A 26,602-nucleotide genomic window follows, 5' to 3' on the forward strand; every position below is an offset into this window, starting at 1 on the left:
GTCACAGTGCGAATTCGGGCCAGAAACGGGTAAAACTCGACTTTTATGTATTAACTGCAACACAGCTGCTGAAAACTTGGTTGTTCGACTGCGCGAACAATTTTTCGACAGAATAAGATCAGGTTTTTCAAATAGCAAATTAAAATTTCCATAAGCTCTGCCAACTCGGCAATTCGGCATATTGGAAAATTATTTGCAAAAATGTATATGAACAATGCATGAAAATTTTTAGATTATATTGCTAATACGTTACTGGGCATTTATTGGGCAATATACTCGCATCTTTATTTGCATTTTTTACTACCATATTATTACTTCGATTAGGGATTGGTATTATTTCATAGGAAAAGTGCCTAGTTTTGGAAGTAGTTATGCGCGTTATAATGAAAGCCCTCAATATGCATCGAAGTTGGTATTTATAAAATCACAAACATTTTTCTTTTGACGATTTTATCAAATGCCATATTGCCAAATTGCATCACCAATTTGGACAACTTAAGAAGAAGCATTATGAATGAAAAAGAGGAAGCTAGTTTTCAGGATTTTGTGATTTACATTTGAACATACATATGTATGTATGTACACATGCTTGTGCGTAAGAATAATTTTTGTTGGAAGTGGTTGGTTGAATAGAAGTTTGTTTTTTTTTTTGAACATGTGAATGTACAAACATACATATGTTCGCTTATGCTTGGATATATTGGTATCAATTAGGTGGGTGTAAAGTGGAGTGAAGTGGGGTGTTGGTTGATCTTTAGTTTAAGAATATACATATGTATGTGTTTGCATATATATCTAAGTTTGTTTATACGCTACGATCGTCATAGCAGATACATTACCATGTTCATACACTTCTTAGCTTACATATAAGCATACATACATATGTATGTACGTACATTTGCTTGAGCGTAAGAATAATTTTTGTTAGAAGGGGTATGCTGAAATGAAGTTTGTTTTATTTTTGAACATATGAATTGTAAGCAACAATATTTACTTGCACATTCAAAAACTTTAATATGCTTGTAATTTAAATCGAGAGAATTATTCAAAGAACCCATTTGCTGTGCAAAAATCATTGTTTGGAATACCCAACCGGGTGTATTCGAATTTCCCAATTTTGCAATGTATTATATTTTCGTAGTAACTATAAGAACTACAAAAAAATGAATTTCACTACAATCAATTTCATCGTTTGTAGTTATAGGAAAAGTACTTTTAGTGCTTCCAAATTGCTGCGTTCTTGGTTTTTCTGAGATGCGTTAGCGATATCTCCGAAACCTGTGGACCAAAAAAAAAATTTTTTTTCGTATGAAAAACTACAAACGATTTAAAACGTATTTCAAAAACAAAAAAACCAAATTTACTTAAATTGCTTGGTTTCCGCACAATGTATTATATTTTCGGAGTAACTATAAGAACTACAAAAAAATGAATTTCACTACAATCAATTTCATCGTTTGTAGTTATAGGAAAAGTACTTTTAGTGCTTCCAAATTGCTGCGTTCTTGGTTTTTTTGAGATACGTTAGCGATATCTCCGAAACGTATGGACCAAAAAAAAAATTTTTTTTCCTATGAAAAACTACAAACGATTTAAAACGTATTTCAGAAAGAAAAAACCCAAATTTGCTTAAATTGCTTGGTTTCCGCACAATGTTTTATATTTTCGGAGTAACTATAAGAACTACAAAAAAATGAATTTCACTACAATCAATTTCATCGTTTGTAGTTATAGGAAAAGTACTTTTAGTGCTTCCAAATTGCTGCGTTCTTGGTTTTTTTGAGATGCGTTAGCGATATCTCCGAAACCTGTCCACCAAAAAAAAAAATTTTTTTTCGTATGAAAAACTACAAACGATTTAAAACGTATTTCAAAAAGAAAAAACCCAAATTTCCTTAAATTGCTTGGTTTCCGCACAATGTATTATATTTTCGGAGTAACTATAAAAACTACAAAAAAATGAATTTCGCTACAATCAATTTCATCGTTTGTAGTTATAGGAAAAGTACTTTTAGTGCTTCCAAATTGCTGCGTTCTTGGTTTTTTTGAGATGCGTTAGCGATATCTCCGAAACCTGTGGACCAAAAAAAAATTTATTTTTCGTATGAAAAACTACAAACGATTTAAAACGTATTTCAAAAAGAAAAAAACCAAATTTGCTTAAATTGCTTGGTTTCCGCACAATGTATTATATTTTCGGAGTAACTATAAGAACTACAAAAAAATGAATTTCACTACAATCAATTGCATCGTTTGTAGTTATAGAAATCACAAAAAAAATTTGGATTTTTTCAAAGCGGGTTCCAGCGTGATGCAGCTGTAATTTTTTCGTTGTTGAAATTTTTATAGAACTTCTTTAAAATGACAGCAGAATGGCTTAGTTAGGCCTTGTTTCTTTAGAGGACATGACATCAAATGGACTTAGTGAGAGCTCTTGTTTACAATCGATTATTCGCTAATCGACTAGTGTATTAATCGAGTAGACATTTTTTCATTGAGCTGTAGGCTTAGTCTTTGTACTGAAGGATTTAACCGCGCAATATGATCTTCAAATTCAATAATGTGATTAGGATCTTCTGTATCTCAAGCAATTATTACACTTCTCAATTGACCCCTGTTCTAAGTACAGCAAAAGTCTATCAAGAGCTTTGATTATCTATTTGCTCACCTTGGGCAAACAATTTTTTGTATTGACCTATTCAACTAAAACTTTAAGACTTTACAACGAAGACGACATTCTGCCAATAGAGTAAAATTTCAAAACGAAATATTTCGCAGAAGATGCGACTTTTTTACTACCTATAATAAAGATTTTTGAGGGTATCACAAGAAAACGAAGTACATTGTCGAAAGCACTCTTATGTGGTCCCATTTGACTAAAATACGATTACCTGACGAAACAGTCTGCTGTTGTATGAAACAGCTGATAACATTCAGTGTGATTACCGCAAGTTACAGCTAAAGAGAGATACAGTTAAATTGTTTCTCAACCCTGGAACTAAGTCAGGTATGTTTGATTTCTGGGCAGAAGGGTTCTATACTTACTATTTTGACTGCATTCATATTGCTTACTTACTTTAGTGCTATGGAGTGGTAATCAAGGGAGTGTAAGTAACCGCATATGGGATATATTTTGTCCATATAATGGAACTTATAATTTAGCTAAGTATGTATGTATTTATCATTAGATGAAACTGGTATTATTTGACTTTGCCGAACAATAAATCATTGATTATAACTTTTAAATATTTTACATACATTCTTTCTGTTCCCTAATTTAAAACTATGTTGATGATAAAATTTAAATAATATTCATTGCAGTCATTATCATTTCATTAAATGAGTTTGTGTCAAATGTCAGTATTAACAAATCGTTTTTAGTTTCGAACTAATAACCCAATATCTTCAAAAGGCCGAAATTATTTGAAAATTTCATCTCCCTTCTTCAAAATGCGGTGGTGGTGCATCGAAAATTATTAATAAAATTGAGAAAGTCTCATTAGCGCATGCGCAGCACCGCAAATATGTATGCACTTAATAAGTTGCGACAATGAAAAATGTCAAATGAAATTAAATTGAAAAGTGAAAGATTGACAAATGTTGCAACACTTTCGAATTGACAGCGAATGAAGTGCGTCGGCTTTGCACACCAAACAAAAAAAGATAAGTTTTTATAAAAACCATACAAGAAAGTGAAACAAATTTGGGAAAAAAGAAAAATAGGCAAACAAGAAAATACAATTTTTTGTGGCAAGAACAATGCTCATTAACTCTGTGTGACTCTTTTTGGAATCTTAAATTATTGATGTGTTGTATTTACGCTATTTGAACAGACGTTACAAATGACTGTGGCGCGCTAATGCATCGCACAGTGGGGAAGAATGGTCTCCTGTGGACAGATTAATGTGGAAATTATAATTGAGCGATTTTCTACAAAAATAAGTACCACAAAAATGATCGTGTCACTTAATAATATTAATATTAAAGTAGTTCAAACAACAGAGCTAAACGGTTTGACTTAATATTAATATTGTCTATAGACTGAACATACAACAGTGAACAAAAAAGTGGCAATTTTCATCAAATTTCATTTCGAAAATTGCGAGTTTTAAATACCCCAAAACTTTTTTCATGATGCAGTTTTGTAGCCTAATCAAATTAAGTTTAGCAAAATATGATTAGTAGGTCTTCCAAAATTCGCATTGATTTTTGAATTCTTTTTATGGAAGCGTCCAACAGATTTTCCTCTATACTAAGTGTGAAGTTTTTTTATACGGGAGAGGATCAAAAACACCTTTCGGAAAGTAAATTTTCTAAAATCAATGTGGATTTTAAAAGACATAAACCTTGTACTTTGTGGGACCACAATTGATTGGACTATAAAACTATATACTCAAAACAGTTGTAAGAACATAAGAACTCTAAATAAAAAGTCGTCGAATTTTCGAATTTTTTCGAAACCGGTTTGGAGTTTAGTTTGCAAAGTTTGAGTTACAAAACTCATGGAAGTTTTTACCTAAGCTTTCGAAAATAAAAAAAGAAGAATTTAATTGACGAATAATAGATACCACTGTTATTTTCGTATTGTTTTTGTTGTAGCGATAAATACACTCCCCTATGTAAATCCGATTCGTTCCTGTAACAAACACCATTAAGATACAAGCCCGAACATCTCGGGAATGATCTAACATGACCGATTTGAACCTTCTGGTTCATCTAGCTATCACTATTTAGCTCCATGAGGAACTTGGAAACTGGGTTGGAGAAGCTATAAATTGCGCGGGCTAGCTCTTAAAGAGTTGCGCTACACAACCCCGTTTGGTCATTTGGTCATTTAAGTGGCCTCTTACGACAGGCATAACTGTCGCGGTATTATCTAAGCCCTCTAAGCTGCTGCTGTATGTGGCTTTTAATGTAAACCATAGGTTGTCCGCCTGTGAAATAATGATTCGCGCTCACTTCATACATATTATTGATTCCTTTCGTTTTGTAGTCGCTGAGTATGTGTCGTAGCAATATCGGAGAACGCTGTCGTTGTTTTATTAACGATAGAGATACACCTCCAAGGTTTTGGGGGATATTATTGATGTTGATGGTTCTTTGCCAGATATAGATCCGGTACATTCCGATAATAAAGTACCATTGAGGAAACCACTTTAAACCTTCTAAGCTATCCTCTACCACCTAGTACCACCTAGAACTTGGGGTCGCCAGAGCCTCGCCTGACAAATATGTGTATGATACATTAATATTTGTATCAGTATTCCCCTCGCATAGGTGAGGCTGTCAATTGGGTTTCAGAAGCTCTGAAGCTATAAAGCTTTGTATTGCCCTTATCAACCCCTTGAATCCCATCGGAGGGGGCTGTTTTTTATTTGCATTGGGAGTTAACAAATATGCGTGCATATGCCTTGCATAGTTGCTCATTAAGCAACGACTAAACCACCACGACTACGATGGAAATAGTTTTACCAACACAGTCACAGCTTCCATTTTGGTGATCACTGATAGGGAACAGAATATAAGTTAATAACTCAATGGTGTATCTTTGTATAAACAAGTTTTGAAATACTATCAAAAATTAAGATAGTAGGGGGGTTTTTATCTAACTTGTCCCACTGTGGAGTGAGTTAGCTGATTATCGTTCTACAATTCATGCTACAACATTTGTTGTTTGTTTTCTCTTATACATTATATCTCCTGTCTCGTAAATTAGGGTCTACACTGTGCGAAGTAGAAAGCGCCGACGCTCGTGTTGTCGATGAACACTATGGTCAGGTGCGATAAGACAGGACGAAGAAGATATTACAATTAAATGCACATATATACGAGTACATACATAAGTCAACCGTCAGTTGCTACTTCGTTCAATCGTCTCTTTTGTTAGCCATGTTATCATTAAGCGACAATCTGACAGTAATAATCTGGACATCCTGTCGATAACTTTATCATGCGCAAACGCATTGAACGAATTCGAATGAGTAATTTATTTGCTGGCGGCACCAAGCATATGTAATTCAAGTGTCTGAAAAGCCGTAAAAACAATATTTACTTATTTTTTATTTTTTTTTAATTAAAAAAATAAAAATTCTTGTTGAATTTTTTAAATACATCGTAGGGTATAGAATATTAAAAACAATTCTCGCGTAAATAGAAAGTCAGCCGCAATGCTATGTTGCACGTGCTATGCAACGTGCTGCCCCTTCAGTCTCAATCCGCTTTATTTAAAACTTATTTTCTTATTCAAAACTTCTTACGAAATTCTGCCAGTTTCATACTTCCTCTTTCTTTGGCAGCTGCTGCCTCAGGCAATGCACGTGATTTTTATGCATTTTTTATTTTAACGACTTTTTACACACGTTCTCTTTCTCCATCTGCACTTTCCTGTGGCAATCCATCTGTACGTTTCATCGACCCAGTGCAGGTTTTTAGGGTTAATTTGAGGTTACTTTGAAATTCTTTGGTTGCGCAATCGTTTAGACTTTTTATTTTTGCTGCTTTTCGAATTGGTCCATATGCATTTGTGGAATACCTCAAATTAGTTGCTTTTGTTTTTGTTGTTGTAACATTTTATGACTTCTCTTTCTGGTTTTTCGACTATCTGGAGCAATGCAGGTGCCCTCATTTTAATGTTTTGCTGGTGTTGTAGAATTTTAACTTGAAGATGATGCATTTTATTTTGTGTGGTTGTTACTCAATACACATACATATGTACATACTTATATGAGCTGTTCTTATTTAAACTTGGCTATATGTAGCTGTAGTATGACCAACCTTAGTAGTATAGTCAAGATTAGGAAACAATCCTACTAAGAAATGTGAAATACTTTTCGATTGATACCCATACTGACAATATTTTCAAAAGATTTCAGGAAGCAGTGCTAAGTAAGGTTAAGTTAAGAGGGAAATTTCCCCCACCTCCACTCGGATACTTTTTAGTCCCTTGTAAGTGCCACTGAGGAAAAAATTGAGTGCGAGGAGTTAGAGGTGCTAGCCACCAGGAATAACGCCCACAAATTTTTCTAACGAATTCGGCGACAGGCGGAAGGTTTTAAGTCCAGAGCAAACTCCTGTAAGAACGAAAACGGCTACCTTGTATGTCCAGAGAGTACTTAAATTATGGAGGTAACACTCTCCTAAATAGAGATAGCGACGTAACGCACAGGGATCATGAACCCTATCCCGCAACCGATGATGATAGGATTAATGTCCCCCCACCAGATTATAATGAAGTCAGAAAACAATAACGAAATCGAAACATAACTCATGCATCAGCTTCTTTGCAAAATATGGTCGGATGATTGCATGCCCGACGATTGGCATCTAAGTGTTCTTTGATTAGTCCACAAGAAGGGGGATCCAGCAAACTGCGCCAACTATCGCGGTATCAGCCGTTTAAATATCGCATATAAGGGCCTTTCATGTGTATTGTGCGAAAGATTGAAGCCCACCGTGAATCAACGGATTGAACCTTATCGGTGCGGCTTCAGACCTAGTAAGTCTGAATTCGACCAGATTGTCACAATGCGCCAAATCTTAGAAAAAATTCGCGAAAAAATAATCAACACACATCACCTCTTCGTTGATTTTAAAACCGCCATCGGCAGCACGAAAATGAGCTGCCTATATGCCGCTATGTCTGAATTGATTTCCCCAAAAAACTTATACGGTTGTGCAAAATGACATTGAGCAATACTATCAGCTCAGTCAAAATTGGGAAGGACCTCTCCGAGCCTTTCGAAACTAAACAAAGTCTCAGACAAGGTGACCCCCTATCGTGCGATTTTTTTAATTTTAGGCTGAGAAAATTATACAAGCTGCATAACTTAACCGCTCTGAAACACTATTATATAAAAGCGTGTAATTACTGGCGTATGTTGCTGACATTGATATCATCGGCCTAAACACCCGCGCTGTTAGTTCTGCTTACTCCAAACTGGAAAAAGAAGCGGTAAAGATGGGTTTGATGGTGAATGAGGACAAGCCGAAGTACCTGCTGTCATCGAGAAAAGAGTCAGCGCACATGCGGCTTGGCAACCACGCTACTGTTGGCAGCCATAATTTCGAAATAATAAAAGACTTCGTTTATTTGGAAACCAGCATAAATACAAACAACAATACCAGCTCTGAAATCCAACGAAGAATCACTCTTGCCAATATATGCTACTTTGAAACGAAACGAACGAAAATCATACTCTACAAGTCACTTATCGTACCCGTCTTGTTATATGATGCAGAAGCATGGACCATGACAACATCAGGTGAATCGGCTATGGAAGTGTTCCAGAGAAGTGTTCTTCGAAAGATTTATGGACCTCTACGTATTGGTGACGGCTAGTACCGAAGAATATTTAATGATGAGCTGCACCAGCTTTACACAGACATCAACATAATCCAACGAATTGAAACGCAGGGGCTAATATGTCTAGACCATATTATGCGAATGAAAGATGATGCTCCAGCCAAGAAAGAATTTTTATCGAACCCGTGCGGAGGAGGCAATCCTCGCTGGCGACCGTACGGTTTCAGTTGTGTATGAAAACAACAGGATAGGAAATTTCACGATAAATCACTTCGGTTTGAGATACTAGGTCATTTAGACCCCCTCGTACAAAATGATTTGAATCATTAGGAAAGTTAGAGGTCGTTAGATGATTAAATAGTAAGGTTCGGTTAGAGTGGTAGCTGTACAGCAAGAAAATACCCTGGATGAGCTAGAGCCATTTCTCCCTTAAAATGTAGTAAATTGAACCACTTTTTACACCTGATTTGTCCCAGACTGTATTTCATTTCAATATAACACTTGAAAGGTGGTAGAAAATTAAAAAAAGGCTTTGCTGCCTTCAAGTATGTAATGAAATTGCATTGTTTCTGCACTCCCCAAAAACTTTGAATAAAGTTTCTCGCAGAAATCCGTAGTTAATCCAGTATGGATTCACCGCCGACAACTGTTTGTCTACTATATGGGTCTCCAATATACGAAGGTGTTTGCGCCTTCGAATACGCAATGAGATCACAATTGTGCTATGGAATACAAGCCTACTACAAATCTTCCAAGGTTGGTTGATTGGCTTGCCACTTTGAAATAATATTAGATACACAGTTCAGTATTAGAAATATATGCAAGAAGTTAAAGACTTAGTTCAGAATCCGGCAAGCATTGCAAAAATTTACACCACATCCAACTAAAGCCACCATAATTTTGGAATTTTATTTAAAGAAGTCTGACTGAAAAGTTTTACGTCACCATCTAACTTATCTGGGTCCCTCCCATAATTGCACTCAGCTACCCGACAATGTAAATTACTTTCACGCCTCATAAAATTCAAAATTATTTAAATATTCCAGTAGTGAGTACGTGTAGAATATTCACATGACATACAGTAGTTTAGTAATAGTTGCCTTGATTTGAAAACGAAGTCATAATAATGGAATTTAATGTAGCATGGCGAGAACTACCAATCAACTAACAAAGAAATAAAGTCAAGGTAAAATAAAAATGCAAAGCTCTTACCTCAACTAAAGGCGAATCACGCAAAACAAATTTATTTATGAGGATAGAAAAAAATTAATAACAGCAAAATGAAAGAAAGAAATCAACGGTGAAAAAGTAAAGTTCATTAATATATCAAAAGTATTAATGACAACTAAAAATTCAAACTAATAAATACAGCTAGATATGTATATATGTATAAGAAACTCAAATAAAAATAATGAAAAGCTACATATATCAGTTGACCTTCAGGGTCACAATCAAACTTCAAAGTAACATTAAAAACAACAACATAATTTGCCATATTTGCGTTCAATCATCGATTTGATTGCCAATCGACTTTCAGATGAGATTAATTGCTTTAGGTAAAAAATAGCAAATAGCAGACACATGCAAATGTATTGTAGCTAACAGATATAAATGTAGATATCTATCTGAAAAAAATCAAGCAAATATTTACATACAACATTTTTATTTATTTAACTAATTCATTTTATTTTTTTACACAAACAAAAAAACTCAGAATTGTGGAAAAAAGCTACAAAGTTCGAAAAAATGAAAAACCCTCTTAATAAATATAGTTTAAAAAATAAAATAATTTAAAAAAAATTAAGTTAAACGGTTTTATTGAAAACAATATTTACATGAAATAATAATATCACTAAAAGCTAGAAAATAATTAGGTAGGTCTTAGGTACTAGTCATCACATTCCTCATCAATCTAGGGAGTTGATCAGACAATCAAATAAAAGCGTTGGGGCGTGACATTTATAAATATGTGAGGCGTAGCATAACCTTATTAAGGTTCAGTTGGTCTTACATATGACTATCAAAAGAAATTTGAAGCGTCCAACCCTTTTATTTAATTGTCTGATCAACACCCTAGATTGATGAGGAGTGTGATGACTACTACCTAGGACCTACCTAATTATTTTCTAAGTTGAACTGGCCGGTCCATGAGGACCTCACATAGACTGATTGTGTCCGTAGTCTTTAATTATTTTCTAGCTTTTAGTATTATTATTACTTCATGTAAGTATTATTTTCAATAAAACCGTTTAACTTAAAAAATTTTTTTTAGTTATTTTATTTTCAAGCTTTTAGTCTTTATTTAATTGCCTATTGTTTCTCATTCTATTCAGTTCACTTAGAGGCTTATTATTACAAAGACTCTTTCCTGATAATTTGTTACTATCTAAGTCCAAATATTTTGGTGTCACTTCTACCGGACTGTATGTAATATTTGTTCCAAATATGAGCCAAATCGGAACACTAATACGATTTTTTTGAATATCTCGATCCTTGTGCCATCTTGCGGTGATTTTTTTCATAGCTCGCTTTCTATTCATGTATGTATGTATATATTACGTGTTCCAAATATGAGCCAAATCCGGCCATAAATACAATTTTTTCAATATCACGATCCTTGCGCCACCTAGCGGCAATTTTTTCATAGGTCGCTTTCGATTCATGTATGTATTATGTGTTCCAAATATGAACCAACTTGGACCACAAAGACGATTTTTTGATGCGCCACCTATCGGAATTTCTTTTCTTATTATTGCATTGTTATCGGATTCTGAACTATATTCCAAGTTTCAAGCTTGTAGCTTATCGGGAAGTTAAATTTCAATTACAAAATTCTGTTCGCTCGGCCGTTCAAGTCAAGCTAAATAAAACTGTTTAAAAAACATACCGTAGCATAGAGGTCCCTGTCTCCGCTATTAAGCACAACTCGTTTTGTAGCGAGTTATTTAACCACTGCCGCGAGTCTTCAATAATTGCCGCTAAATGGGCCTAACTCTCCTTTGCGCGCCTAGCCAAGAAGTTACAAAAGTTCAATAATTCAGAAATTTGTATGAGCAAATGCCGCGTATTCGGAATTTTTCACCTAACATGACTCATTTGGTGTAGTGTAAGTTTACATTTTCACTGGCCTCAAATGCGTACATCCAAACGAGTCATTTGAAATCGTTTACATTGGCCTCGTTCGCATTACGCTTAACCTTTTAACACAATACTTCACTCCGAGGACACCATTCCATTACAAGATACAGTACCGACGTAATTGATTAAACAAAAGGACGATAAAAAAAAAATATATCAAAAATACAAAGCAGTATCTGGTAAAACTCTCAGTTTGGGTTAAAAAATAAGTGAAAACTGCTATTAATAACACTGGTACAGCACTAAGATTATTATACGTCGTTTAACCATTGTATTCTTGCTGGGTTTCTTTTAGTAAGAAAATGTTAAAAGCGCTTGTGGATCGGATGTTTGGATTGCATTTGCAAGCCAAATACGAGGATATTCGATCAAATGAGTAATTTCAAAAATGCGATTTGTAGGAGCAAATGTGGCGCATTTGGTGCAGTGTAATATATTACACAAAAAAATATTACTGATTCTATAGAAAACTTCGTAATTAATATTTTTAATGACATTTTTACTCATTAAAGGCTTTACATTTTTTCTGAGTGTTCTTGGCTTTTTTCTTTTACTTTTTTACATGTGTTCGATTACTTTTATAAAACTATGAGTAGTGCTTAAGTAATCACCCCTGGGGTGCTAATTTATATGCAAAAATAATTTTATAATTTTTATACATTTTATTTTATTTTTTTATTTACATTTTAACATTTGTCTTTGTTGCTAAACTATGCCACAGCCACTTGTTCGCAAATTAATTTATTGACTGGGTGTGTTGTTCTTAAATACTTTGTACATGTAATAAGCAAACAATCAATGTCCATAATCTTATTTGCATACACTTTTAATCGAATTATGTGGTTAAAATTATATTTTATAAATTTTTTTTTTAGTAAAGAAAGAAATTCACAGTAAAACAACTCAAACTTGTATGGCATTTTGATGAGCAAAATGAAGGGAATAGTGTGTGATGTAATAAATGTGCGATGTGAAGGTTAATTATTGTTATACGTGATACAACAACATTAACTTGCTATTGCAGCAATTTAATTTATAAATCTTAATTCAGCAACAAACAACAATAACAACCGATGAATCGGTTAATGAATGTAGTTTATGAGAAGAATTTTTGCTAAAAGCAATAATTTTGAGTTTTTGTAATGGAACTCACAACACGTTTTTTGAATGAACAATAGAAGAATTGTTAAAAAGCCGACTCATCAAAAATTTTGTAATCTTTATAATGCAGTTATTACAATTCAGATACCATAAAACGATATGTTAAGAAAATTCATAATCTTATGTTAATACTTAATTGTGTATAGGACTTTGCTGCAGAACACGCACGAAGGTTTTTATATGTGAACAACATCCGCCCTCATCATTAGGGAGAATCCGGCATAAATTTTAAATCGTAACACTTCATGATTGAGTTCATATGAACATATGCGTATCTATACGAGCGAGTTCAACCTAATTCGCAGTGCAGAAAAATGTCAAAACGAAAGAAATTTAGCATGGATTTAGATTAACGGACATCCTACTGTACCAAATTATCAAGAAGAAGAAATAAGCTGATGGGATAACACTACCTAGTACTGAATTCGCCGTATCAACAAAACTTCACAACAAGATCAATACACAGGAAGTACACATAAACCAAATCAGATCGGGAAACATTTAAAACTTGTTGCATAAAGTTAAAAATAGTTTTTTTTTTTAATGATTTGTATGTCGTATTTCAATACAAATATCGCTTAGTATGGTTTTCCACCTTACCTTATTTTATATCTTGAATTTAATCATAACAGAGATTTTGTGTATATAGCTGACACCTTTCTAGTACGTGCTTTCAATTCACGTCCTTTGGCGTGACGTAGCCTGCATATTTTATGCCAATTCCGAATGGCAGCTCTAAGCCAGATGAATCTTCACTTTGTAAAGCATTTGCTAAACCACTGCCGAGGAGCCGCCCTGCTTAGAATAACTGTATACTAATTAAAAAACTGTTTTTTAAATGTTAGATGTTGCTTTGCCCGGAAATTCAACCCAGAAACTTCGGTGTGGTAGAAGAAGCAGGCTATCACCTCACTACGACGGCCGCCCGGTATTACTAATGAGGATGATTTTGTAAGGTTGCTACCTCGTTAACTTTTTCAAAAAAGTAAATGAGAATGATCCGAAAGGTATTTTGGGTTGTATTTCAACAAAGAGTATTATTGGTGCGGTCATGTTTTACCCTACAACGTTTTAACTTACATTTTATTTAAACAAAATTGTAGGGTTTAGGGTAGGGTAGGGTCTCTATAACTTTCCATTTTATCTGCGCCAGTCTTTCTGGAACTGCTTCTTGTTGATATTTCGTTTGTAGGAAATATACCACACTCTAACCTTCATAATTAAGGTGTTGTCGTAGACAAAGCTTTACCAGGTAGCCATTCATTTGAAATTATGTAATTATCCTTTGTTAGTGTTTCCACTTAACAAATGTATAAAAATTTTAGAATCTAAAACGCCCTTCAAAAAAATATTCCAAAAAGCTATGCCAATTTTGAGAGACCTAAAACTTGTACTTTGTTAGGGTAAATCGGATTGGGCTATAAACCTGCGTATTAAAAAAATTATCCAAACAAATTTCGAAATTTTCATAAAATTTTTCCGAGTTCTCTTATTTTTTTCGAAACCAATTTTCAGTTTGGTTTGCTTAGTGTCAGTTATAAAATTCATGGAAGTGTTAAATTAAGATATCGAAAAAGGGAAGAATTTAATTGACGAAATTGTATAAATTTCCCACTGCTATTTTTCTGTTCGTTGCTGTAATACAATTTTCTTTAGTTTCCAGTTTCTTATTATATTCTGTTAAAGCGTATGAAGAAAATTTTGAAATCGCATACATTTTTTTTAGTTATGTCTATGAACAGCAATATAATTTTTGCACACATGTAAGTAGGTACTGAGCACGATTTGTATAGCAAACATATTTTCTAACATTACACAAAACTTTTAGATTGCTGCCTACAGATTAATCGAAAATATCCAAAATTGTATACACAATCATTGTATACACAATGCATATTAGTATGATATAAAGGCGAATCACGATATATGTAGTAAAATAATGTTGAAAATGTTCCTTCCTGGGGAAGAGTCAAAAATATAAAAAAAAAAATGTTCGGCACCCTTCAAAAGTACCGAAATTGGGGCTTTCTAAGTGTTATCTATAATCAATTTTCGATTTTCACTTTTCAACTGTGGTAACCACTAAAAAGATAGTATTTTTATACTCAGCGTGCTTTGCACACAGAGTATATTAACTTTGATCGGATAAAGGTAGGTCGGAATCGAGAAAGATATAGACTCCCATATATCAAAAATATCAGTATCGAAAAAAAATTTGATTGAGCCATGTCCGTCCGTCGGTCTGTCCGTTAACACGATAACTTCAGTAAATTTTGAGGTATCTTGGTGAAACTCGGTAAGTAGGTTCCTGGGCGCTCATCTCAGATCGCTATTTAAAATGAACGATATCGGACTATAACGCCCATCTTTTCGATATCGAAAATTTCGAAAAACCGAAAAAATGCGATAATTCATTACCAAAGACGGATAAAGCGTTGAAACTTGCTAGGTGGGTTGACCTTATGACACAAAATTGAAAATTCGTAAAATTTTGGAAAATGGGCGTGGCAGCGCCCACTTTTAAAAGATGGTAATTTAGAAGTTTTGCAAGCTGTAATTTGGCAGTCGTTGAAGATATCATGATGTAATTTGGCAGCGTTACTACTATTACTATATATGTGCTAAATAAAAATTAGCAAAATCGGAACACGCCCACTTTAAAAAAATTTTTTTTAAATATAATTTTAACAAAAAATTTAATATCTTTACAGTATATAAGTAAATTATGTCAAAATTCAACTCCAGTAATGATATGGTGCAACAAAATACAAAACTAAAAGGAAATTTCAAAATAGGCATGGCTCCGCCCTTTTTCATTTAATTTGTCTAGAATACTTTTAATGCCATAAGTCGAACAAAAAATTACTAATCCTTGTGAAATTTGGTAGGGGCATATATTCTAGGACGGTAACTGTTTTCTGTGAAAAAGGGCGAAATCAGTTGAAGCCACGCCCAATTTTTATACACAGTCGACCGTCTGTCCTGCCGCTCGGCCGCTAACACAATAACTTGAGCAAAATCGAGATATCTTTATTAAACTCAGTTCACGTACTTATCTGAACTCACTTTGTATTGGTATAAAAAATGGCCGTAATCCGACTATGACCACGCCCACCTTTTCGATATCGAAAATTACGAAAAATGAAAAAAAAAATGCCATAATTCTATACCAAATACAAAAAAAGGGATGAAACATGGTAATTGAATTGGTTTATTGACGCAAAATATAAATTTTGAAAAAACTTTGTAAAATTGGTGTGACATCTACCATATTAAGTAGAAGAAAATGAAAAAGTTCTGCAGGGCGAAATCAGAAGCCCTTGGAATCTTGCCAGGATTACTGTTCGTGGTATTACATATATAAATAAATTAGCGGTACCCGACAGATGATGTTCTGGGTCACCCTTGTCCACATTTTGGTCGATATCTCGAAAATACCTTCACATATATGTACAACTAAGGGCCACTCCCTTTTAAAACCCTCATTAATACCTTTAATTTGATACCCATATCGTACAAACACATTTTAAAGTCACCCCTGGAACTAAGGCCCACTGCCTTTTAAATAATCATTAACACCCTTGTTCCACCTTTATGGCGATATATCGAAAAGGCGTCCACCTATAGAACTAAGGCCCACTTCCTATTAAAATACTCATTAGCACCTTTCATTTGATTCCCATATCGTACAAACACATTCTACTGTCACCCCTGGTCCACCTTTATGGCGATATCCCGAAATGTCGTCCACCTATATAATTATGGCCTTTTAAAATACTCTTTAATACCTCCTATTTGATACCCATGTCATGCAAACACATTCCAGGGTTACCTTAGATTCATTTTCCTACATGGTGATTTTCCTTTACTTTGTCTCCAAAGCTCTCATCTGAGTATGTAATGTTCGGTTACACCCGAACTTAGCCTTCCTTTCTTGTTTTACTAACATAACGACTTACTAACGATATGTGAATCCATGCATACTTTATTCTTAATTTTTTGTTTAAAAAGGCCTCAAACAAGGGGTTCCGGTTTTGGGAAAATTTCGATAAAAGCTAAGTAGGTTGATGACTTCTTCGTACGAATTTTGCCCTGCATGAATACTTTTACAATAATATAGCACTCATTGAAATCCATGGTCAAAGCAAAGTCTAATTTCGTTGTTTTTACAGGGTGCTGAAAAAAAAAATTATATTAGTTTTTGATATCTCCACTAATTAAGTATTCGCACCCGGGGGCATATATTCAACTTTTTAGTGACTCTCGCTAATGCACATAGATATTTTAAGAATATCCCCTAAAAAGAAACGCATATATGCAGTATTGTGGAAAACACGTACCCATATGGCTTTCATAGTGTTACGAATTTTGGGGGATTCCGATTATTTTGCACTTTCTGTTATCGTTCGAATTGCTGTCGATTAAATAACTCCAATATTCACTATTGCAAAATGGTCTTTATTTAGACTACTTTGGGAGTAGTACTTCACAATAACAATTATCCTTCACTAATGACGTCTTTTAATCAAACTAATTACTGATTCCTCAGCTTGCGCTGGTTTTATACTCTCAGTTACCTCGTTTGCCCATTTCTCCTAAGGTTTAGACGTTACACGAACATGCCTTCTAGAACAGTTGTATCTCATGCTTGGTTATTTAGCTATATACATGTATATCTGCAGTTTTTGTTTTTCTTCCAGCTAAATGCGTGTGTATGTGTGAGTAACAAGTTCTGCTATTGCTGCCGGCTACATATATGTATATGAAATATCTCCTCGCTTCGAGGAATATTTTTCGTTGCCCTTTACATGTGTCTGCTTGCTGCTTTTGCTGTTGTGATTATTTACTGACAGCATAGTGATGCTAATATTCGTGTTATTGTTGTTGTAGCGATTAGGTTACTCCCCGAAGGCTTTGGAGAGTGTTATCGATGTGATGGTCCTTTGTCGGATACAGATCCGATACGCTCTGGTAACACAGCACCATTAAGGTGCTGGCCCGACCATCTCGGGAACGATTTATATGGCCACATTGAACCTTCTGGCCATCCCTCCCTCCCCACCCCAAGTTCCATGAGGAGCTTGGGGTCGCCAGAGCCTCGTCTGTTAGTGAAACGGGATTCGCCGCTCGAAGGTGAGGTTGACAATTGGGTTGGAGAAGCTATATATTGCGCTACACAACCCCTTGAATCCCATAGCTAATATTCGTCACAATAGCTAGTTAAGAATATACCGAACCTGATTTAGAAATACTAGTTTTATTTTGCTAAGGACTGTAATTTCAAGAGCTGGTCTCGTGTACTCTTTACTTCGGCTTATAAACATTTATTTGTATCTATTTTGCACAATACTGTAGTTATGCGAGTTAACTATAATTGTAGGGAGTTCGTAGCCACCGATACATTTTGTTTCGTTTATATGAGTAATCAACAAACAAAATACGTAATTTTTAGGGCGTATCATAGTAGTCGTCTGACGTTTCTGTTTTTATCTTATGAGCAAAACTATTGTTATTTTATTTTTGGTAATCATATTTTGTACGTACATAGTTGAGTGTATACTTAGAGGAATATAAACAAAAACTATTTTTGTAAACATATTGAGCTGTAGCGTATTTATGTAAATACTGAATAATGATGTCATTAGTTCGCCTATTCGTTGTCTGAGCTTTCGTGAACTCAGTTGAATTTTATGCGATGGTTGTTTTGCTTCTATCAATATATGTGACCCGGTCTATGAAAAGGTGGATTATGACTCAAAAAAAAGAAGAGCATAAACGTCCTGAAGAAATGCATTATTTATCTTTAACAGCTGTTTCTCGCAATTTATTTTTTGAGTCATAAGCCACCTTTTCATAGACCGGGTCACATATTTCCATATGTTTGAAAAAAAAAGTTGTATAAAATAAAAGCCCTTAAAATTTTGCTGTCTTTGGACTTTCAATAAATCTGTGACCCCAAGTTAGTATTACTCTCGGCCCGGGCCTATGGAATGTCAGCTATGATAAAAAAGTCTCGAAATGCACGACGATACATTCCTAGTCGAATAACATTGCCCCTTTCATTACATCCCAAAAGGGAGAATAGGCAGAGTTGATACTCTTAACAAAAAAAACGTATACCGCTAGAAGTTAGCTTTGAAAACTGCCCGGAAATACAACACAAAAGTAAGTAGTCAACAAATTACGAGGAATGTTAAATTCCCGACTAACACTCTGGGCTCAGATTGGCCCTGCGGCTGTGAAGCCATCTGAAGAGGTATCGATGCTAAGCAGGTTGATGGTAAATATCGAAAGACCAGTATAAAGCAAAAGAAATCTGCTGATGGATACTACCCCATCCTCGTTATTGTACTGCTTCAAACTGTGGGCGACTAAACTTTAGAAGAAGTATCGCCGTTAGCTTCCAACGTCTGTACAGCTAACAGCAGCTCTGAGAGTAGCGCCCGCTTTCAGGACAAGCAGTACAAGTAGTTACTGGAACAATCACCGATCGATCTATAAGCGCTGGAAAGAAAATTGTTATGGGAATCAAAAAAGAAAACTGCTAAACGTTCGCAAAGATAGCAGGGAATATATGCTTAGGCTGTGGCGATGGTGAACGATGAGAAAATGAACATCGGGGCAGAGGCACGGCGAAACTAATCACAGGTGTTGCTGCATGGAGAAGCAGATGCTTGGATGAGGTAAATTACTATGTAACCCAAATTCTCTCTGGGCATGGGTACTTCAAAAAATAAATGTATAGCTAAAAAGGCCGAAGATTCGAAGCGCGTTCACGGCAATGCAGAGGAGAACGATGCTGAACAGGTCTTCTTCAAATGCTTGCGATTGAGTCAGAACCGACAAATGCTCGAGCAAAGAGTCGACGAAATCACTGTCGAGAATTTTACAGCAACAATTCTGAGTGGAACAGAAGAGTGGGCATAAACAGCTACTACATATAAAGCAGACGTCGGCAAATAGTGGAACAATTGTGCACACTCAATTCACAGGTATTCCTATTCTCTCTAGTTTAGTAGTCGCTGAGCATTTGGCGCAGCAACATCGATTGTGTGCACCGCTCGCTATGTTGACGAATGCTGTCCATATGTATATTAGGAGTACATCTTAAAATATGTATTTAGGGCTTGTATATTCTGCAAAAAAAAACGTATCTTAGGATAAACCATTAGTTTACAGAATAGAATTGGCAAAATTGAAAAAATAATAATGAACCCTTTAGTCTTCTTGCTTGCTAAGAAGCGAATGAACAACGCAAAACGATACACCAAATGATGTGCGCGATCATCGCGCTCTCACTAACACATCTGTATTTTCATTTCGCCGACGTCTGACCTAAATATACTGATTCATTCTTCCGTAAATTTTGCAAATTTTCCTCCTACCCTTCCAGCTTTTGCACTTTCCAAGTCTTACTCTTGCTATTACTGTAATATTATCCTTACTCTTAATCTTCTCCTCTTTTTACTAGTTTGTCTCAAACCATTAGCTTTATTATTACTCTCATCTTATACCTTACTAAGGTAGTAAAAAAGTAGCAAAACAGTAGTAGTAAAATACTACCAATAATTTTCCCTCGATACTAATTCAAAATTAATGACAGGATTATAAATCAAATATTTTGGTTTTACTGCGTCATAGGGCGACCCATTGTTATTGATAAGGGTTGCCAACTAATTTTAAAATATATTTTTATACTCAGTGTGCTTTGTCCACAGAGTATATTAGCTTTGATTGGATAACGGTTGGTTATACAGGTATAAAGGAATCGATATAGATATAGACTTCCATATATCAAAATCATCAGTATCGAAAAAAAATTTGACTGAGCCATGTCCGTCTGTCCGTTAACACGATAACTTGAGTAAATATTTAGATATCTTCACAAAATTTGGTACACGAGCTTATCTGTACCCAGAATAGGTTGGTACTGAAATCGGATAATAACCACGCCCACTTTTTACATATATAACATTTTGAAAAACACAAACCTGATTATTTAGTAAATAATACACCTAGAATATTGAAATTTGACGTGTGGACTGATATTGAGACTCTTGATAAAAAATGATGAAACAAATTTTTTTAAATGGGCGTGGCATCGTCCACTTGCGACAAAAACAATTTTACAAATATTATTAATCATAAATTAAAAATTGTTAAACCTATCGTATCAAAATTTTGGCAGCGAGGTTGCCTTTACTACAAGGAATGCTTTCAAGAAAAATTTACGAAATCGGTTAAGGACCACGTCCACTTTTATATAAAAGATTTTTAAAAGGGTCGTGGACGACTAACATAAGCTATATCTTTGCAAACAAGAAAAGAAAAATATCAATGGTATTTCATTTTCCAAAGTGTATTTATAACAATCAATAGGAAAAACTTCAAATTTTAAAAAATGGGCGTAGCAATTTTCTATGTTTCGGGAGCCATAACTCGAAGAAAAATTAACGGATCGTAATAAAATTTGGTACACAAATTTTTCCCTATAGCAGGAAATATTTCTAGGAAAAGAGACGGGATCGGTTAAAGACCACGGCAACTTAGATATAAAACAAGTTTCACTTATCAAGTTTTATTGTAAGAGGAAATGGGGAGATTTTTTTTTTTTTAAACGGGCGGTGCCACGTGTTATGTAGAAAAGTAATTTATCTGAAAAAATGTACAATTAAAGCTCACGCTGAGTATATAATGTTCGGTTACACCCGAATTTAGACACCTTTACTTGTTTTAATGAAATTTTGAAATGCATTACAGGCACTCTTTTAAGGGTTGCAACCTATACGGGATTTAATAATGATAAATTCCATCTCAACATGGATTTTAGCCGAAAGAATTTACCATCGTTTTTTTCAATAAAAATAACTCCGAGTTTTTGCTCTTATATAGATACTTCGCAATATTAGCGAAAATAATATATCAAAATTATGCTAAAAGTTTCAAATAATAATGAAATAATAGCTAGCACTCTGTTAGCTGATCTTTCGACGTATGTTTGCGCGATGTTACTTTATTTATTAACAGCGGGGATATTAGTAGATTTGCCATAGACTTGTCGTTTTTTTTTTGCAACTCAACCACAAAAGATTACAGCCTAGAGCTACTTTTGTTCATTATCAGTACTCTACTTAAGTCAATTTCCTTTGGCATTACTGTTTATTAAAATACAATTTACTCAGCACTTCAAATGCTGCTAAAATAATAAAATAATAAAAATAAATAAAATAAAATAATTGAAAAATTTTATTTTTCTGGTTTTTTGCCAAAAAAATTGTTATTGGATTTTCAATGGGGAGAAACAATAAGCTTATGGCGAGCAATCAGACAAAATAAATGCAACATTTTATAACATGTACGTTATAAATGTTTCCTTCTTTGCGGCTGTTCGAAAAATACCTTCCACTGCATTCGAAATTTAATCTTTTTTGTCGTTTGCATCCTCACAGCGCTAATTGCAGATTAAGAAAAAAATAAAAATATAAATATTCTTGTAAAAATATGAGTTGAACTTTTTGTTGAAGGCAAATAATTTGCAAGAATAAGATAGCTGGAAATATTTTCGCTGAAATCTGCGTTTTTTTTTAACGAATTATTTTTTTTTAATTGGTTGATTTAATGATGACACATACATGCATACATATGACAAAAACAAATATGCAGATTAATATAAAAATAAATGCACTCTTTTAGTACAGTGACAATTTGCTTTAAGTCTTTGTGCGGTTTTTTTTTTTTGTTTTTTGTTTTTTTTTTTTATTGATTCAGCTGAAGTAACTGTTGTTGCATCATTCCAAAGCAAATTATGTATAATTTTGTCGTTTGTTTACTTCATTTGCATAAATGAATTGAGTTGTTTAAGAAAATTTGTTTTGACTTAAGTGTGGAAGTGGTACATTTTCGTTGTAATGCTAAAAAACTGGTTCCAAAAAAGTATGTGCTTTTATGATAATAACTAACTAAAAGTTAAGGCCAAATACAGTAGTTTTTTGTTTAATTTTAAAAGAGTTTATGATTTTTTTACTAACATAGTGATGCCCTTTTTATACTCCGGACTTTGTTCTAAGGTGGATTCAAGTTTAGCAAAAATTGGCACGTGGTTTTATAACAATCTTTTACAATGTAAAGTTCCCATCGGGTGCCTTCGGACCACTAAGTCAAACAACCAAAACATTTGCGATAGTATAAAGCAAAAATTGGCACACCATGCTTTGAATTGCATTGACTTCTCCAAGGCACTCACTTAAAGCCAACGGTACACCATTGCTGGCTGGCCAATTGTTGTCCATGCTCTCCTGTTGCTGAAGGTGGCTGTTTCGACAACGATTGTATTAATTTGCAGTAAAAAAGGCTTGATTATCAAGTATTCGTAACGTTCGATGAGTAAGCGAATTACTATCGTTAAGACATAGGTTTGTTCCATCTTGTTATCGCCGGTCCATCGGCCTCTTATTGACTTCTTATCGGCATGTTTTCGACGAGTTTTAACTGAGAAGCATTTTGTTGCAAAAATAAACTTGAAGTGGTTTCCAAATTACTGCCGAGGGGCGACCCCGCTTAGAAAAACTTTCTTCTAATTGAAAGAATTTGTTTCTAAAATTTTCATGATTCTTTGTTAACGCAAGATCATTGGTGTGGTAGGCCGAGCACGCTACCACCACACCACAGCGACACCCGTGACAAATGCCAAAAACTTTTTTATAAACTAACAATTTTTCGATAATAAATAGATAACTTTACGGAAAATCAATAGTTTTTTGATAGAGTCACTTCATCATGGAACCTCCTATAAACAACTTTTGTACAAATAATCGATAACTCTTCGATATAAATTAATAATTATTATTAAGAATTCGTGAACTTAACACCGTCTTATAATAATTGAATATTCAATTATCATGCAATTATTTTATAAGCTCGAATAATTTAATAAATTTATATAATAATTTTTAAAAAATGTTCAATTATTATGTTTTTATAAGAGAAACTGAAAAGAAAGAAAGAAACATTTACTGGCATATTGCGATGGTACCATTTCCAAAACCGCCACGAATTCATCGTCAGGCAATTTCATAATATTATCGAAGGTTTCACCGAGATTCGAACCGCGAATCACACTGTGAAACTGCAGTTGCTTTAACCACTAAGCTATCTTGCTTGTATTTGTCTCCTTGCTCAATTCAGTTTATCTTATTTCTACACTAACAATACAACTTAGACATTCTTCCTCTATAAATTTGTGTGTATGTAGATTTGTTTTGCTGACGATGAATTCGTGGCGGTTTTCTAAATGGTACCATCGCAATATGCCGGTAAATGTTTCTTTCTTTTTTTCAGTTTCTCTTAGAAAAACATAATAATTGAATATTCAATTATTATAAGCCGGTGTTAAGCTTATGAATTCTTAATAATAAGTATAAATTGAACGCACCATTAAAACAAACAAACATAAATCGATAATTTTCGATAGAAAACCAATACCTCGTCGAGTAAAAATCGATAACTCATAGATAACTCAATCGATAACATATCCTTTGCAATCAATGTCAAATTAGTAATACATCGATAACAAATTGATCGCTTGATAACACACCTACAATAGACATTTCCCTTTTATATTTTCCTTTCTTTTACTTTCTTTTATATTCTTTTCTTTTCTTTTTTTTCTTTTTCTTTCCTTTCCCTCTCTTTTATTTTCTTCTCTTCTCTTTTCTTTTCTTTTCTTTTCTTTTCTTTTCTTTTCGTTTCTTTTTTTACTTTTCTTTTCTTCTCTTTGCCTTTCTTATCTATTCTTTTATTTTATTTTCCTTGTGTTCTTTTTTCTTTTCTTTTCTTTTCTTTTCGTTTCTTTTCTTTACTTTTCTTTTCTTTTCTTTCATTCCTTTCCTTTTTCTTCCTTTCCCCTCATTTCCTTACATTTTGCTTTCCTTTTTTTTATTTTTTATCTTTGCTTCCGCTTCCTCTCATCTTCTTCCCTTTTTCCCTCTGATTTATTTTCTTTTCTTTTTCTTACATTTCCATTCCTTCCTTTTTCTTTCTTTTTCGCTCCTTTCCTTGCCTCGATGTACTATCAGACTTCGCTGATATCTACTTTACCACGTAGTAGGGACTACACTTACGCTTACCTTCTGTTTTACTCCATACAGCATACCAATAGCACACACTATGGTTGCATTTACATTCTACATATATCCCCAATATTGCATGCCAGTTACAAAGACTACGCTTACGCTTACCTTTAGCATTTTGCGCTTACATTCAGTATTCCCCAATACCGCGAGCAAAGATGTTCACACAAATTTTTTAGAATTCCCCTCTCTTTCTTATCTGTTTAAATATAGCTTAAAAGTATTTCCACTTACCATTTTGTATTATTCGGCCAATTATATTCGCCCACCGTATGCGTTGCAACCGAATAGCCAAAATATGTATCAGAATGTGGTCCATATTTAACGATCGGCAAGCGATTCTCCAAATTGAAGGCACAACTTTGTGGAATGCTGTGTGAAATGCTTAGGCAAAGCAAGATCAATAAACTTGCATATGAATAAAGTTGAAATAAGGCATTGTTGTTGCATTTTACTGACATTATTGCTTGTAAACTTTTGGAACTTTTGGTGTTGTTGTTGCTGTTGTTTTTGTGTAAAAGCGCAGATATTCTGCATGCAGCAATTGGCGGTTGTTTAATATTATAATCATTCATTTTGTAATCTTGCTGTTGTTTACAACAATGTGGGAAATGTTTCATACATGTTTTTTCCAACCACTTAAGGCACTTAATTAAATTTAAAATTTCACTTCTTTTATACACTTCTGAGATTTTTTTATTCATCTTTGTAGGCAATTTTCGTTTGATTTTTCTGATGTGGATCGCATAGTACTTTTCTTAATTCTTTATTAGTATTTTTAGTCTCATATGCTTTAGTATATTTATTTGCGTTTAAGAATTTATTGAACAGTGACTACATTTTTATGTACACCGGTTTTATGAATTCGAGTTTGTTTTAGTAAATCTAAGGAAACAATTCTATAGAACATGTTATTTTTGAAATTTTCCGATCTTTCACAGTGAATATATTTCCTTTTGTCAAATTTTTTCGCTCTATCGCTGAGACGATTTAGTGTGGTTACTGCCTAAGGTTTTTTTTCAAACTTTTTTTTTCGTGTTCTCTGTTTGAACTAACGTAATATAAGCTCAACATTAAAATGTGAGTCTAAAAATTCATCGAAAAAAAAACAGTTCAAACAATGTAAAGAATCATCAGAAAAGAAAACTGTATAATAACCACCAACAGTAGATAATCAAAATAGTAACAGCAGCAAAAGTAAAACAAGTAAGGAAAACTAAGTTCGGGTGTAACCCGAGCACCTGAGAGCTTTGGAGACAAAACAAGGGAAAATATAATGGTATTAATGAGTATTTTAAAAGGGAGTCGGCCATAGTTCTTTAGTTTCTTTTCGAGATATCGCTATAAAGGTGGACCACTGGTGACACTAGAATGTGTTTGTACGATATGGGTATCAAATTAGAGGTATTAGTGAGGGTTTTAAAAGGGAGTGGCCCTTAGCTGTATATGTGAAGGCGTTTTCGAGATATCGACCAAAATGTGGACCAGGGTGACCCAGAACATCATCTGTCGGGTACCGCTTATTTATTTATATATGTAATACCACGAACAGTATTCCTGTAATGATTCCAAGGGCTTTTGTTTTCGCTTCGCAGGATTTTTGCATTTTCTTCTACTTAATATGGTCGGTGTCACACTCATTTCACAAAGTTTTACCCAAACTTATATTTTGCATCAAAAAACCAATCCAATCACCATGTTCCATCCCTTTTCGTATTTAGTATAAAATTATGGCATTTTCTTCATTTTTCGAAATATTCGATATCGAAAAAGTGGGCGTGGTCATAGTCGGATTTCTCCCATTTCTAATACCAAGATAAAGTGAGTTTAGATAAGTACGTGAACTAAGTTTAGTAAAGATATATCAATTGCT

At 34.1% G+C, this 26,602-nt stretch overlaps 1 protein-coding gene across 1 annotated transcript in view; it reads right to left on the reverse strand.

Annotated features, from left to right (window-relative positions):
• Positions 1-26,602, reverse strand: part of LOC137248770 (uncharacterized) — a 415,244-nt gene that overhangs the window by 366,499 nt on the left and 22,143 nt on the right. Inside the window, exon 2 of the mRNA XM_067779676.1 lies at positions 24,964-25,628. Within this exon, the coding sequence (XP_067635777.1) occupies positions 24,964-25,433 (470 nt within the window). The 5' untranslated portion in view covers positions 25,434-25,628. The remainder of the gene's footprint in view (positions 1-24,963; positions 25,629-26,602) is intronic.

The sequence above is a fragment of the Eurosta solidaginis genome, chromosome 4 (genome assembly GCF_040869045.1).
Source record: "Eurosta solidaginis isolate ZX-2024a chromosome 4, ASM4086904v1, whole genome shotgun sequence".
NCBI classification, from domain to species: Eukaryota; Metazoa; Arthropoda; class Insecta; order Diptera; family Tephritidae; genus Eurosta; species Eurosta solidaginis.